Source organism: Cavia porcellus, unplaced genomic scaffold (assembly GCF_034190915.1).
Source record: "Cavia porcellus strain 051 isolate PalLab524CR breed Dunkin Hartley unplaced genomic scaffold, mCavPor4.1 scaffold_17, whole genome shotgun sequence".
In the NCBI taxonomy this organism is placed as follows: Eukaryota; Metazoa; Chordata; class Mammalia; order Rodentia; family Caviidae; genus Cavia; species Cavia porcellus.
The window spans coordinates 45,480,582-45,494,475 of record NW_026947500.1 but is presented as its reverse complement, the minus strand read 5'-3'; the positions used below and the strand labels follow the sequence as shown (position 1 = coordinate 45,494,475).

The 13,894-nt window shown below is 57.0% G+C and overlaps 1 protein-coding gene across 4 annotated transcripts in view; it reads left to right on the top strand.

The window, feature by feature from the left end:
* The window catches only part of Sugp2 (SURP and G-patch domain containing 2), an 18,463-nt gene extending 4,569 nt beyond the window's left edge, over window positions 1-13,894 (top strand). For 3 of the 4 annotated variants that reach the window (XM_013147526.3, XM_013147528.3, XM_013147529.3), the window contains exons 3-11: window positions 556-2,151; window positions 4,513-4,630; window positions 7,083-7,537; window positions 7,940-8,051; window positions 9,814-10,340; window positions 10,901-10,962; window positions 11,814-11,950; window positions 12,126-12,246; window positions 13,679-13,894. In XM_013147526.3, coding sequence (XP_013002980.2) covers window positions 556-2,151; window positions 4,513-4,630; window positions 7,083-7,537; window positions 7,940-8,051; window positions 9,814-10,340; window positions 10,901-10,962; window positions 11,814-11,950; window positions 12,126-12,246 — 3,128 coding nt within the window. In that variant the 3' untranslated portion in view covers window positions 13,679-13,894. Of the gene's footprint in view, window positions 1-555; window positions 2,152-4,512; window positions 4,631-7,082; window positions 7,538-7,939; window positions 8,052-9,813; window positions 10,341-10,900; window positions 10,963-11,813; window positions 11,951-12,125; window positions 12,247-12,877 lie in introns of all 4 variants that reach the window. The other variant, XM_023563060.2, reaches the window with a different exon arrangement.

Sequence of the window (13,894 nt, the reverse complement as noted above, 5' to 3'; positions counted from 1 at the left end):
TTAGTGACTTCTAGAGGCCCTGTCTCAAAGAACAAAAAGGACTGGCAACATCGTGCAAGGCCCTTGGGGTCAATCCCAAGCACCATACACACAGACACAAAAAGACATCCATCTCATGTGGAACCAAGTCTCCCTTCCTTGGTCTAGAACCGGTTCCTGTAGAAGGTGCGGAAAGGGTCAGAGTGCATCAGGTTTGGGGACCGTAGGCAGTGGCCAGAGGACCTGTGGGTGAAGTTCAATCCTGTCTGCAGGGCAGCCCCTGCCCAGCATCACTGGATGGTCAGGATAGATGTGGTCCTGGGTTGCCCAGGTCTTGGTGATTATGAGAACGGTTATCCTCAGGGTGCAGCCCAAGCTGCATGCCAGCAGTTGTGCGCACTTTGTGGTCTGACCCCTGCAGGCAGCCTGACAGCTGCGCCCTGGAAGTGGCTCTGAACAGTTGGGCACTCCCATCCGCATTGATGCCTTGCATGCCCTCATGTCAGCAAAGTGCTGCCTTTTTAGGTGCTCCCATCCTGCTCTAACTTCGTGTTGTCTCCGGGTCTTGTGTTTCAGATCTCTTGAGGACAGTCCCAAGGTCCAGAGCAGAGATGTTTAGTGACACTCATGGGGACGGCAGATTCCCCCTTGGGGGGTCTGCAGCACACTCCCGAGACGCCAGCAGAGAAGCCCTGCGGGGTGACGCGTTCCCAGGCCCCTCCTTCCGGGCAGGCAGCACCTCTGTTGGTGACGACAGCTACTTTCGTAAGGAGGGCAGCAGGGATCAGGAGTTCACGCACTCTGACTCCCGGGAGCAAGCTCTTGGCCACCGGAAGCTGGGACACTTCCACTCTCAGGACTGGAAAGTGGCTCTCCGTGGCTCTTGGGAGCAGGACGTGGGCCATCCAGTCTCTCAAGAGTCCTCTTGGGCACAAGAGTTTGGCTTGAGTCCCTCCGCTGCGCTCGGGGACCTGGGCTCCTCCAGGCGGCTGGAGAAAGAGCACTTGGAGAAGGAGAGTCGGGAGTATGACACGGACCACTTGGGGGAGGCAGACCCCGGGCCTAGAGCCAGTGGCCAAGGCCAGACCCGAGCCCACACTCTCAGCATCAGCCAGGAGGGTGGCCTCCTAGGAAAGGGGGACACGCAGGGCCTGCTGACTGCCAAGGCCGGGGCTGGGAAGCTTGCTGCACTGAGAAATGTCACCACAGTAAAGATGCCCCCTCTGAATCGTGTTATCCCCAAAACTCAAGGCACTAACCAGATCCAGAAAAGCACCCCGAGTCCTGATGTGGCCCTGAGAATGAACCCCAGTGTGGAGGACCTCCAGTTCCCCCACCCGAAGATTCCCCTGGGGCTGGACCTGAAGAACATCCGTTTCCCCCGGAGGAAGATGAGTTTCGACATCATAGACAAGGCCGACGTCTTCTCCAGGTTCGGCATTGAGATCATCAAGTGGGCAGGGTTCCACACCATCAAGGATGACGTGAAGTTCTCACAGCTCTTCCAGACACTCTTCGAGCTTGAGACGGAGACCTGTGCCAAGACACTCGCCTCCTTCAAGTGTTCCCTCAAACCTGAGCACAGAGATTTCTGCTTTTTTACTATCAAATTTTTAAAGCACTCTGCTCTGAAAACGCCCCGAGTTGATAATGAGTTTTTAAACATGCTTTTAGACAAAGGTGCTGTGAAGACCAAAAACTGCTTCTTTGAAGTCATCAAGCCCTTCGACAAGTACATCATGCGGCTGCAGGACCGCCTGCTGAAGAGCGTCACACCCCTGCTCATGGCCTGCAATGCCTATGAGCTCAGCGTCAAGCTGAAGACGCTCACCAGCCCCCTGGACCTAGCCCTGGCCCTCGAGACCACCAACTCCCTCTGCCGGAAGTCACTGGCGCTCCTGGGACAGACTTTCTCCTTGGCCTCCTCTTTCCGGCAAGAGAAAATCCTGGAGGCCGTTGGCCTCCAAGACATAGCCCCCTCACCAGCTTCCTTCCCCAACTTCGAGGACTCCACTTTGTTTGGGAGAGAGTACATCGACCACCTGAAAGCCTGGCTGGTGGCCAGTGGATGTCCCCTGCGGGTAAAGCGGCCAGGGCCTGAGCCCCCTCGGGAGGAAGACAAGGTGCCCCTGCCCGTGAAGCCTGAGGCCCATGTGCAGCCTCTGAGTGACGGTAAGGCCAGCATGGGATCCAAGTGTCCTGCCTTGCTTTCCCCTTGAGGGCCACATCTCCCTGCAGACGTCCTTGGGTCACCTGAGACCAACCAAGGTTTGATGCCAGCCAGGACCACACTTACCCTTTGTCCTGTGAATCTGTGTGAGGGCTCTTCTCTCCCCACCCTGATGCCCTGGGGGTGTTGTGGGAATCTGTGGCCGCTGCTGGAGAAGCGCACATGTCTTTGGACAGTTTGACCTGAGCTCTTTGTAGGATGATCAAGGTTAAGATCCCTCTTGTAGTGCCCACCCTGTGCCTGGGAAAACCTCAGGACAGTGCTTCAGAGGCTCCTGGGATGGAGTCTGGAGAGCGGGCGGGAGTGAGTCCCTGGGAGCCGAGGGCCGAGCAGGCGGCGCCCACAATGCCTGGGGCCTCAGCTTTCACAGTGCCCAGCCACCCCAGGTTGGCATGCAGCACACATACCTCTCCTACTCTTGCAGCCTCTGAAGCTCTTTGGTCCCAGCTCCCCTTCCCTGCTGCCCCCATCCCTGGAGCCCTGGCTACCAATATGTGGCCCTGGGTCACGGTAGTCAGGTGCCCCAAAGGAGCAGAGTGCCTGGCACTGTGGTACTGGCAGCACTGAGACACTGAACCCTTGGGAGCAGACCCTTACCTGTCCCTGGACAGTAGTCTTTGTACCCCTGCACATCTGCACCTTGGCTGTGTTTACACCACTGGGCCCAACACCCACCACCACAAGCCGCCACACCCACACGCCCCCACCCGTGTCAGGGGCAAGGCTACAGTGCACATTCCCATTGGCGCTGTTCCTTTTTATCTTTTTTATTACCCTTTGCAGGGGTGTGTAGGTGGGAGCAGGGCTCCACTCACCTCCCTCATGGTCCCCTCTGGCCCTTGCTGTGGCCCCCCTGAGGGAAGTGACCATGTTCCCCACAGCCCCCACATTGCATGGCTTCTGATCATGAGCTTCAGATTCTTTCATAAAGTCATGGAAAGCAGGCAGCGCTGTAAATCGAGAGCCAGCAAGGGGAAAATGCAGTTTTGCAGAGGAAATAGTTTGCGGCAGCCGCCAGTTTTAGGGTAGCCTCTGCAGAGCGCACCCCATGTGCCCACCAAGCCCAGGGCCTCGTGGCTCCCTGGAGGGTGGGCTGCAAACAAAAACACTCTGTGCTGTTACCTCTTTAAAAATTAATCAGGGGCTTTTTTTTTTTTTTTTTTTTTTTTTTTTGGTCTTTTTCTTTTTTATCGTTACTGGGGATCAGACTCACAACCACCTGCTTGCAAGGCAGGTGCTTATGCCACTGAGCTAAATCCCCAGCCCCAAAGGGCTTTTTCTTTATAAATTTATATGTTTTCTGATTATAAGACATTAGCTTGAGCTGGGTGTGATGGCACATGCCTTCCAGCACTCAGGAAGCTAAGGTGAGAGGATCAATGTGAGTTCGAGACCAGCCTGGGCTACAAAGTGAGCTCAAGGCTAGCCTGAATTGCATAGAGAGACACTGTCTCAAAAAGACAAAAAAAAAAAAAAAAAAGATTAAAGCATAAAGAAAATTAAGTCCTTGATAAATGTACTGCCTATAGAAAACCGGTTATCCTAGTATATATTCTTCCTTTTTCGTTTTTTTCTTGTGGGTACTGAGAATTGAACTCAGAACCATGCTCTTGCCAGGTAGGTGTTGTGCCACTAAGCTATAGCCAGCCCCTCTTTCCAATGTCCTCTTTTAGATTTTGTTTGTTTGTTTCTTTTGAGAAGGGTCTTGCTGTGTAGTCCACACTGGACTCAAACTCATGGCCATCCTCCTGCCTCAGCTGCCCAAGTGCTGGCTTTACCAGCATATGCACCCAGCTGTATTTATTTTTGAAAAGTCTTTTTATTTTTATTTTTTTCCAGTACCAGGAGTTGAACTTAGGACCTTGCAGTTTTCAGGGGGGCACTTATACCAGTGAGCTGTGTCCGTGGCCTCTCTATTTCTGTGCCTTTTTTGTTTTGTTTTGTTTTGAAACAGGGTCTCACTGTGTAGTTCAGGCTGGCCTCGAACTCACGCTACTCTGCTGCCTCAGCCTCCCTGAATCTTGCGATTATAGGACTACACTACCACACTTGGCTATTTCTATTCCTTTTCTGTCCACATCCTGAGAGTCATAAACTGAAACCTGTTTATTACCATTCGGTGGTGCTGGGGGCCAGGGCTCGCTGTCTGCTGTGCTGTCCACTTTAGGTGCTCTGGAAGCCGCTTTCCCCTAGGCAGTGGCGCTAGCATGGTGAGGACGTTGATTACGGTGCTCCCTAGGTATGGTGCAAGGCTGCTCCCATGCTGTCCACTACATTCTGAGAAAGCCACTCTGTCCCCGCAGTGCCGCAGCGAGCAGACTCCAGGGTGGTAGACACCATCGAGCATCTGGTGGCACGCATCGTGGGAGGCGCCTTGTCTCCCCGGGAGCGAGCAGCTCTCCAGGAGGACCCTGAGTACTGGTAGGTCTGTGGGCATGGAGACGGGGGTTCCCTGTGGGAAGAGCACCTGGTAGAGATGGTGCCCTAGCTCTGCCACAGTACGCTCTTGAGTGCTGTTGTTGGGCTGCGGCCACCAGCAGGACAGGGCTGCCAGTGGACACCGAGCTCTGTCACCCCACTCTCTGTCTCTCCCTCCAGCCTCCTTTTGGCCACTGACTAGCATGTTACCCTTCTGGTTTGCTTGATCCTCATTTACTGAAGGAACTGAAAAGCAGTGGGGAGTGGGGAGTCCGCCCATACGCTCCACACTGCGACGCCTTTAGTGCCAGTGGTGCTTGGCTTTCAGTGGGTTATATTCTGCTAAATTCCAGGGAAAATGAAAATGGCACAATTTAAAAGGTGCACTTAGGAGGTTGGGGATTTAGCTCAGCAGTATAAGCACCTGCCTTGCAAGCAGGCAGTCGTGAGTTGGATCCCCGGTACCGATAAAAAAGAAAAAGACAAAAAAAAAAAAGGTGCACTTAGGCCAGGTGCGGTAGTGCACCCCTGTAACCGCAGCTACTTGGGAGGCTGATGCAAGAGGATTGGGACTTACGATACTCCTTATCCATACAAGGAAAAGCCTGTGGGTACGGTGGAATGCAGTCTCTGGTTCCTTCCACCTTCTGAGAAGCAGCTGAGATTCATATCGTAGGTCCCTGAGCTCAGGGCCCATGCCAGAGTAGGTGGCTTCAGGTTCCAGTCAAAGCTCCCTGGGCAGTGGGCTTCAAGGCACAGGAGAAGGTGACTTCCTGTGCCAGACATGGGATGGCTAGGATGGCAGACCGCAGGCATAGGCTCCCGCACAGCCAGGGTGGTACAGAACATCCCAGCTTGGCCTGAAAAGATGGGTACATTGGAGACTGATGCCCACAGAGCAGTGGTAGGGTTCACCCAGTGGCAGAGCCGCTCAAGAGCTGACTCTACAGATGGACAGGGAGCCAGGCAGAGAGGGCGTCACATCCTGGAGGTGACGTTGGCAGTCATGGGGGACCCCATCATGGTCTAGTAAGAGGAGACTGTAGCCTCGGACACAAAATCTGAGCCAGCCAAGGAGCTGACTCAGGGAGTTTGCCACCCTCTAGCCCCTACACACAACCTTACCCGAGACCCCGATGCCTTGTAAGAGAGTCGGGCAGGCCAGGCCTCCAGGGTGTGTGTTGAAAGCCAGCATCTTGCCGTGTTGCCTGGGCTCCCTTAAACTCCTAGGCACTGGTGACCCTCCTGCCTCAGCCTCCTGAGCAGCTGGGGCCATAGGGGCCACTGCTGTACCTGGCTTGGAATGATTTGTATTTGTTTGCATCGCTTGGGGTTCTCTGGCAGGACAGGGTCAGCAGGAATCTGTGTATGATGGCAGAAGTAACGTGTAGGCCCTCACAGCATCAGGCAGGAGGGGCAGTGCCTCCCACAGGCAGGGGACACGGGCCAGGATGCCTAGTGGACTCTCAGGAGGCCTGGGAACTCACTGGGGACACAGGGTGATGCTGTCAGCAGAGGGCGCACTCACACAGACGCTTTTCTCCAGTGAGCCCCTGGTGGCACCACTGAGTCTGGGGCAGGTCCCCAGTGCCAGCTCACTAGTCAGTCATCTTCAGGCATCCCTGTGACTCACTGTTCCCTGCAGGCCTGCACCTGGTTAACCCATACAGGTTCACTGAGTTGCCCAGGCTAGCCTCCAACCTGTGATCCTCCTGCCTCAGCCTGCTGAGTAACAGCTCCCTGCATAGCTCAGAGTACACAGAGAAACAGCCTGGTGGGGCATGGCGCCCTGGTGGGGGAAGGGGGCGAGATTGGGAGAAAGTGTAACTTGCAGAGCGCTTATCAGAAGCAAGGGGCGGAGCAGAAAGCCGGGTGGACTAGTGATCACCATGTCCCTTAGTGCTGGGAGGAAGCCATGGCCTCCTGCCATGGGGCCACAGCCCAGTGTCACCCCTCCATGTGCTCCTGTGCCCAGACCCCTGTTGGCCCTCGTGTAGATCGTGTCACCCCAGTCTAGTGCCAACCCTGATGAGGCTGTTTGCAGAATGGCTCAGGTGCCTGCCACGTGCCCGTCACATTGAGCCTGGGGCAGCTCCCTGTCCCCAGGTGAGTGGGGGCTGTGTTGCAAGGACCTCGAGCTGTGAGTGTCTCAAAGTGAGGAGTCTGGCCAGTGGTGCGGTAGTCACCCTGGGCGGGTGGCTGTCCTGGGCCCTGCCAGGTCCCCAAGGAGGGCCTGAAACCAGCATATGGCAGAGGGCCCGGTGCCGCCTTAGGAAGGGCTCTTGGGGCTGGAAGTGGTGGTGACCCTGTTAGCCCCACCACCTGGGGAGGTTGAGGCGGGAGGACCACGAGCTCGGGCCAGCAGCTTAGAGGCCTTCTCAGAATGAAGAGGACATAGTGCTGGCCTGACCTGGGGCCCCGCTGGCCCTCACATACCCTCTACCTGCCTCACCAGGTTTCTATCAGATGAGAGCAGCCTGGAGCACAAGTACTACAAGCTGAAGCTGGCCGAAGTGCAGCGCGGGAGCCAGGCGCCAGTGGGCACAGATCGCAGGGTGGCCCCGGCTGAGTGTGCCGTGCGGGCCATGCTGTATGCACGCGCCGTGCAGAGCCTCAAGCGCAGGCTGCTTCCAGGCCAGAGGCGGCGGCTGCTGCGTACCCAGGGCCCCCGAGGATGGAAGGCCCGGCGCGCCTCCACTGGCACCCAGACACTGCTGTCCTCTGGTGCCCGGCTACGGGCCCCTGGCCGGCAGCCCAGACTGCCCCCGCTGGACCCCACCAGAGCCCTACCGCCTTGGGACGCCAGCCCGGGTACCCCGGGCCCAGCCCCTCGGTCCCCCAAGCCTTCAGGAGCTGATGCCACCACCACAGCCCCAGGCACCTCCTCCCTCTGCTGCCCTGCTGATGATGGTGGGTACTCAGGACTTGGTGGCTGGGGTGAGGGTGAATTGTGGGAACCCGTTCCTGTCCTCTCAGGCTTCAAGTCTTGTGGCAAGGTGCTGGGGTCAAATTTGGAGCTGAACTCATTAGCCAGCTGTGGCCCCTGTCCCGCCTCCTCCTGGCCCCCCAGAGCTGCAGCTAACATGTGACTCTTGTAACCTGCTCACTGCCTCAGCCCTTCCCCACCATGCCAGGGCCGCCTTGGCAGTGCTGGTGGCCGAGGTGATGCCAGGTGTGGTCCCTAGATAGGGGACCTGACTGTCACAGCCTATCAGCCCATTAAAGGAGAAGAGCCAGAAATACTGCTCCTAGGACAGCTGCAGAGCCCCCAGGGTCCCCACTCCGGGGCGGTGACAGTGCTGTATTCCTCAGTTGATGCCAAGACCATGGAGACTGCAGAGAAGCTGGCCAGGTTCGTGGCTCAGGTGGGACCAGAGATCGAGCAATTCAGCATAGAGAACAGCGCAGACAACCCTGATCTGTGGTGCGTACTTGCCATGCTGGCCGCGCTGTGGGAGAGGGCCCTGGAGGAGAGGAGGGGAACTGGGGTGTCCCGGGCAGTGCAGAAGGTGCTTCCGCTAGGGAATTGGGAGTTCGGCTGGGCATCACCTGGCCTGGTGGTAGCAGCATGAAGTGTTTGCTGACACACCCAGTGGTGATTGGAGCCAAAGCCAAGGAAACAGCTGTTGCAGAGACACTCGGGGTGCTTTCACTGGGGCTTCCACGTTCAGCCTGTGACCGGCCCTGCCGCCTCCCGCTTGCTGGGGTCTGCACCAGGCCCACAGTGAGCCAGCATGGCACAGCAGTCTCTTTGCACAGGAAACCTGAATGGCTCTGTCCCTCCGAGTCCTTTGTCTCAAGTATAGATGTGACCACATCATAATCCTAATGAGATCACTCATTTCCATTTAGATCCAGTGTTAAGGCTTTTTCTTTTGTCTGTCTTCCCTTTTTAAGTACAGCATTCATACTGTTCTAGTAAAAATCACAGAAGCTTTCCAACACTCAGGAGGTTGAGACAGGAGAATGTCCATGAGTTTAAGACCAGCCTGGGCTACGTAATAAGACCCTGTCTCAAAAAAATACATACATGGCCGGGCAGGAGGCAGGAGAGTTTGCAAGTTTGACACCAGCTTGTGCTACACAGTGAGCCTGGGCCGCATAACAAGACCCGGCATAAAAAGACCAAAAAGAACTGCAGACAGATCCTGGAGGGCAAGCTCTGAGGCATCCTTCTCTGCCTTCCACCTACATGCTTCGCACTCCGGGCTCATATCAGTTCTGCCCTCCTGCTCTGTGCCCCTCCTGTGTTTTGTGTTGTCATAGATTTTTGTAGCAAGGGTAAAGCTCAGGGCCTTTGCACTGAGCTGCATCCTCACTGGTTTTATTTTTCATTCTGTAACGGGGTCTCTCCAAGCTCCCAGGCTAGCTTGGCACTTGATACTCTCTTGCTTTGGCCTCCCCGCCAAGGTTTGTCTGTGCATCTGCTGTGCAGGGCTGGGACGGACAGGCCAGGTGGGCCTAGGTTTATAGTCTGTCTTGCAAGGCCCCAGTGTTTTTTTGTTTTTGTTGTTTTGTACCATGACCTCACACTTGCCAGGCAGGCAGTGTATCACTGAGCTATGTCACTGGCTGGCCCCATCTTTTTGTTTGTTTAGTTTTGTTTATGTTTTTTTGATGGTTAAAAAAATTGAGTTTTATTGTTTTTATTAAACAACTTTTTGTTATTGTTTTTGTGTGTTTTTTTCAACCCCAGTGTTTTTACCCCAGTTTAGCATATAAGCGCCTGCCTGACAAGCACAAGGTTGTGAGTTCCATCCCCAGTACCAAAAAAAAGCTATGTGCTCATCAGAGCCAAAGTTTTTTTTTTTTTTTTTTTTTTTTTTTTACCACACTTGGATATTGTGTTATACATTTTCCAAAATTCACACAAGGAGATGTGTTGCCAGGCATGGTGCTGCAAGCCTGGAATCCTAGCACTTGGGAGGCTGAGGCAGGAAGATGGCAAATTCAAGCCTAGCCCAAGCAGTTACTGACTCAGTGACACCCTGTCTTGAAGTGGAAATGGAGAAGGCCAGGACCAGAGCCTGGTGGCCTCAGCAAGCACTGCCCAAGGTGCCCAAGGCCTTGGGACTTGAGGGAGCCATGTGAGGGACTCAAGTGCCCCACAGAGTCCTCCTACACGGGGCATCCGGGCTGGTTTCCACACTGCTCTCCTGACCCACACATTTCCATCTGTGATCCAGGTTTCTCCATGACCAAAACAGCTCCGCTTTCAAATTCTACCGCAAGAAAGTGCTGGAACTGTGTCCCTCCATCCGCTTCACGTTGTCGCCTCCCACCCTGCCCACCAGCAGCAGTGGCAACCAAAGTGGGGACTCTCAGGAGAGCCCCAGGGGCCCTGGAGAAGGGACAGGGGAGCCAGCCAACCAGGGCCCTGCACAGGAGGCAGAGTTGGGGAGCCCAGAGGGGACGCAGGAGGAGGAGGAGGGTGATGAAGAGGACGAGGAGGACGAGGAGGGGGTGGAAGGGGCTGCTGCCCACAGAGCCACCAGGCCGGGAGCAGGGGCTGCCAAGGTGGGGGACACCGAGGGTCCCCCCGCCACCGATGGCCTCCCAGGCGAGGGTGCCGAGGATGACATGTCCGCAGCTCCGGGCCTGCCCCAGGCCACCGTGGGCACCTGCTTTCCCCGGAAGAGGATGAGCAGCAAGTCCCTGAAAGTGGGCATGATCCCTGCCCCCAAGCGCGTGTGCCTGGTCCAGGAGCCCCAAGGTGGGTAGGGCCCCTGAGGGGGGCCTGGAGGCCTGCTTGGGAGGCGCAGGGTGGCCAGCATGGCAGCGCAGTGTGGGGCTGAGCAGGGCTCCCTGAGCTGTAGCCCAGCCTCAGTGCAGACCCAGTGTCCCTGGGGTATGGCTGTCCTTGCTTCCAGTCCAAACCCGCAGCAGCTGCAGCCCTGGGAGACCATCCACTTCCTAGGAGCAGTGCCAGGCCTGCCTGCCACGGCCCGCCCATCCATCTCAACCCCCCAGGAGCATCTCGCTCTGGACATAGTGGGCGCAGAGGTTAAGCCACCGGCAAGAGCGTGGCAAGAACAGTGCTGTGATGCCACCCTTGCTGCAGCATCCTGCTGGAAGGCCAGGGCGGCTTCTCTGTGGAAGCCACACTGTCGCGTGTCCACCGCTAGCACCACCATGGAGCAGGGTTCTGTGATACAGGGACCTGGGCCCAACACTCACTGCCAGCCAGGCCATCCTCGGTGGCCCAGGCACCTGCTCTCCCTGCAACAGGAGGGGAGGAGTGTGGGTGTGCTCATGTGTTTCTCTGTCTTATAGTCCATGAGCCAGTGCGTATCGCCTATGACCGGCCTCGGGGACGTCCCATGTCCAAAAAGAAGGTGAGTACCCCCATCCATAGGCCTCACCCAGGCTGCATGTGGCCAGTACTGGGTCTCAAAGGGCACTGCCCGCTACTTGTGCTTAGATTGTGATCACGTCCCGAAGCCAGCTGTGGGATGCTCCCCCCCCCCCGCAGTGCCTCGGCTGCTCTGGAAGCTGAGGCAGGAGGCTCACTGGACAGCCTGGGCCACGTGGCCAGTCCCTGAGGAAAACCAGGTCATGTCTCAGACTTGGGCATTCTTGGACTCATCACAGTGGAGCTTCCCATGGAGACAGTTCCCTCCTGACTTGGGGACAGAGCCCCAGGCTGCACGGCTGCTCAGCAGATGTCCACCTCTGCCCCTTACTCTCTGTACTTTATGGTTTTTAAGTTGCCTAGCCCATCTCCTTGCCCCAGGTTCCCAGGGGCTGGGATGCCAGGTGCACATCAGTTGCTTGTCCGTGTGGCTTTATAAATGTGCCACAGGCCCAGGGGATGATGAGGTGTGAAACAGGGCCGGAGAGGGTGTCCCAAGCAGGGCGCACTGCTGCAGACAGGTGCCGAGGGCACGACCTGGCAGAAGCCCAGGGGCCCAGGTGAGCAGGAGGCTGCTGGGCAGGTGTGGAGTGACCTGGTTCCCCGGGCTCTCGCTGTTTTTTTCTTTACTGTGATGAGACAAGCTCCCACTATAGTTCAGGCTGCCTGCATACTCGCTGTGCACCCCCAGGCTTGGGCCAGCTCTCCTGCCTCGGCCTCCCCGGTGCTGGTGTCCCAGGTGTGCACTCCGTGCCTGGCTTTGGCTGTGGCCCTTCCCACTACACAGGGTGACCCTATGAAAACTGCCCTGGACTGGTCCCTGTCTCTCCGCAGAAGCCCAAGGACTTGGACTTTGCCCAGCAGAAGCTGACGGACAAGAATGTGGGCTTCCAGATGCTGCAGAAGATGGGCTGGAAGGAGGGCCGGGGCCTGGGCTCCTGCGGCAGAGGCATCCGAGAGCCTGTCAGCCTGTATGTGGCGGGCAGCACCAGGGGCCCAAGATCCCACTGCCACCAGTGGGCCCCCAGGGACCTAGACCCCTGTGGGTGGCGGGTGTCCACCTCCCTGGCCCAGGCCTTGGCTCTGCCCTCCGGTGATGGCTGTGCTACGGGTCCCTGCTGCACACTGACCCTGCTTCCTCCACAGGGGCAGTGCCTCGGAGGGTGAGGGCCTGGGTGCCGATGGTCCTGAGCAGCAGGAGGACACATTTGACGTCTTCCGCCAGCGGATGATGCAGATGTACAGACACAAGCGGGCCAACAAATAGGTGCGTGGGACCCAGCAGGCAACTACACATCAGCTGCCTCGAGGGAAATTAGATCCCGGGGTTGAGAAAGGGGGAGGGTTGCCATGGGTTTAAGACCATCCCAGACTACCCAGCAGCGCCCTCTCTCAAAAATATAGATAGATAAAGCAGGGCATGGTAGTGCCTACCTATAATCCCAGCACTTGGGAGGCTGAGGCAGAAGAATCACTGCAAGTTTCAGGCCAGCCTGGGCCACAAAATGATTCAAGGCCAGGCTGAACTACATACCAAAATGCTTTCTGAAAAAAAACAAAAATGAAAAATAAATACTAGATAAATAAAATCATCTCATCCTGGGAGGCAGGCAGAGCCTCTAGATGCAGCCGTGCCCTGCACCTGGCCTTTCCGTGGTGCCAGCTGTGCCCACCCTACTCTGGGGAAGTGCCTGCCTGCCAGCTGTTCCTGCTGCCTCACATAGGACCAGGGTGTTGCTGGCCCCATCTTGATCAGGTTGTCTCAATGGTGACAGCCAGGGCACAGGCTGTCCCGGTCCCAGCAGGCATGGAACGCAATCTAAGCCCCGTGCCCACGACCTGCCAGGCCCTGCCTGTGAGTACCGCCCACTAGAAGCTGTGTCCTGGCTTCTCCTCAGGAAGTGGCTCCTGCTGAGGGACAGTGCTCTGGAGATGCAGCCACCACCTCTTCAGAGTTTTCGGGGACACTGTGTTGATCTAGCGCTCAGGGCATCCATGTCCCCATCCTGGGTGAGGTTACAGTGGCAGCAGGGCCTTGCTGTCCCGAGAAGGCACAGCCAGGAAAGCAAGTGCTCGGCCACAGGGTCCCCAGAGCCCCGGGAGGCCACCTACGCAAGGAGCTGAAGCAGGCATTGTTCAGAAGCCAAGTGTGGTGTGCACCCATGTCCCCCACATCTGGAAGCTGAGGCAGGAAGGCTGCGCGGGCCAAACTGGTCACCGCTTGCAGCCTGGTGAACGTCAAGGTTGTGTGTCCCCCCACCCTACCACTCAGGCTGGGGATGGCAGTGACCAGAGTGTGGAGGGAGCTGCTGCAGAGCCGCAGCCTGCCTGGGCTGCCTTCACTTCCTCCCAAGGCACAGTGCCGGCCACTCACTTGTGTCACCCCATCCTGCGGTCCACAGGAGTGCCACTGCCCCAAGCCTGGCACATGTCTGGCGCTCTGCCCCATTATGTACATTACCACCTGTCGTTCCTGTCACTCTGGCATGGGCACCAGGTGTGTCACAGTGGGAAGGCCAGGGCCTTGTGCAGTGCCTAGCCAGGGTTTCTCCCCAGCCTGTGGGCTCAGCAGCGGCTTCTGCAGCACGCAGCACAGGGGCCCTGTCCCTGTCCCCTTCCAGTGCAGTCCCTGTGAGGAACACTGCACTTGCAGGCCCCATTTCCAAGTCACACTGTCATCTCTGTCCTTCCCCTTGCAGGGCCCCCATGCAGATGACAGCATCCAAGTACACTGTGCTGCCACCCCGTGTGACTGTCCCCAGCTCATGCCATCCCCGGGACCTCGTAGGGAATTAGTGGTTGGGTCCTTGGTGAATCCCAGAAGACACCCATGCTGTGGCTGGGAGCCCCACCTGGGGCAGCAGGGCTGTGATGTTGTGGTCTTTAGCAGTTGCAATAAACGTAGTGGAACAAGA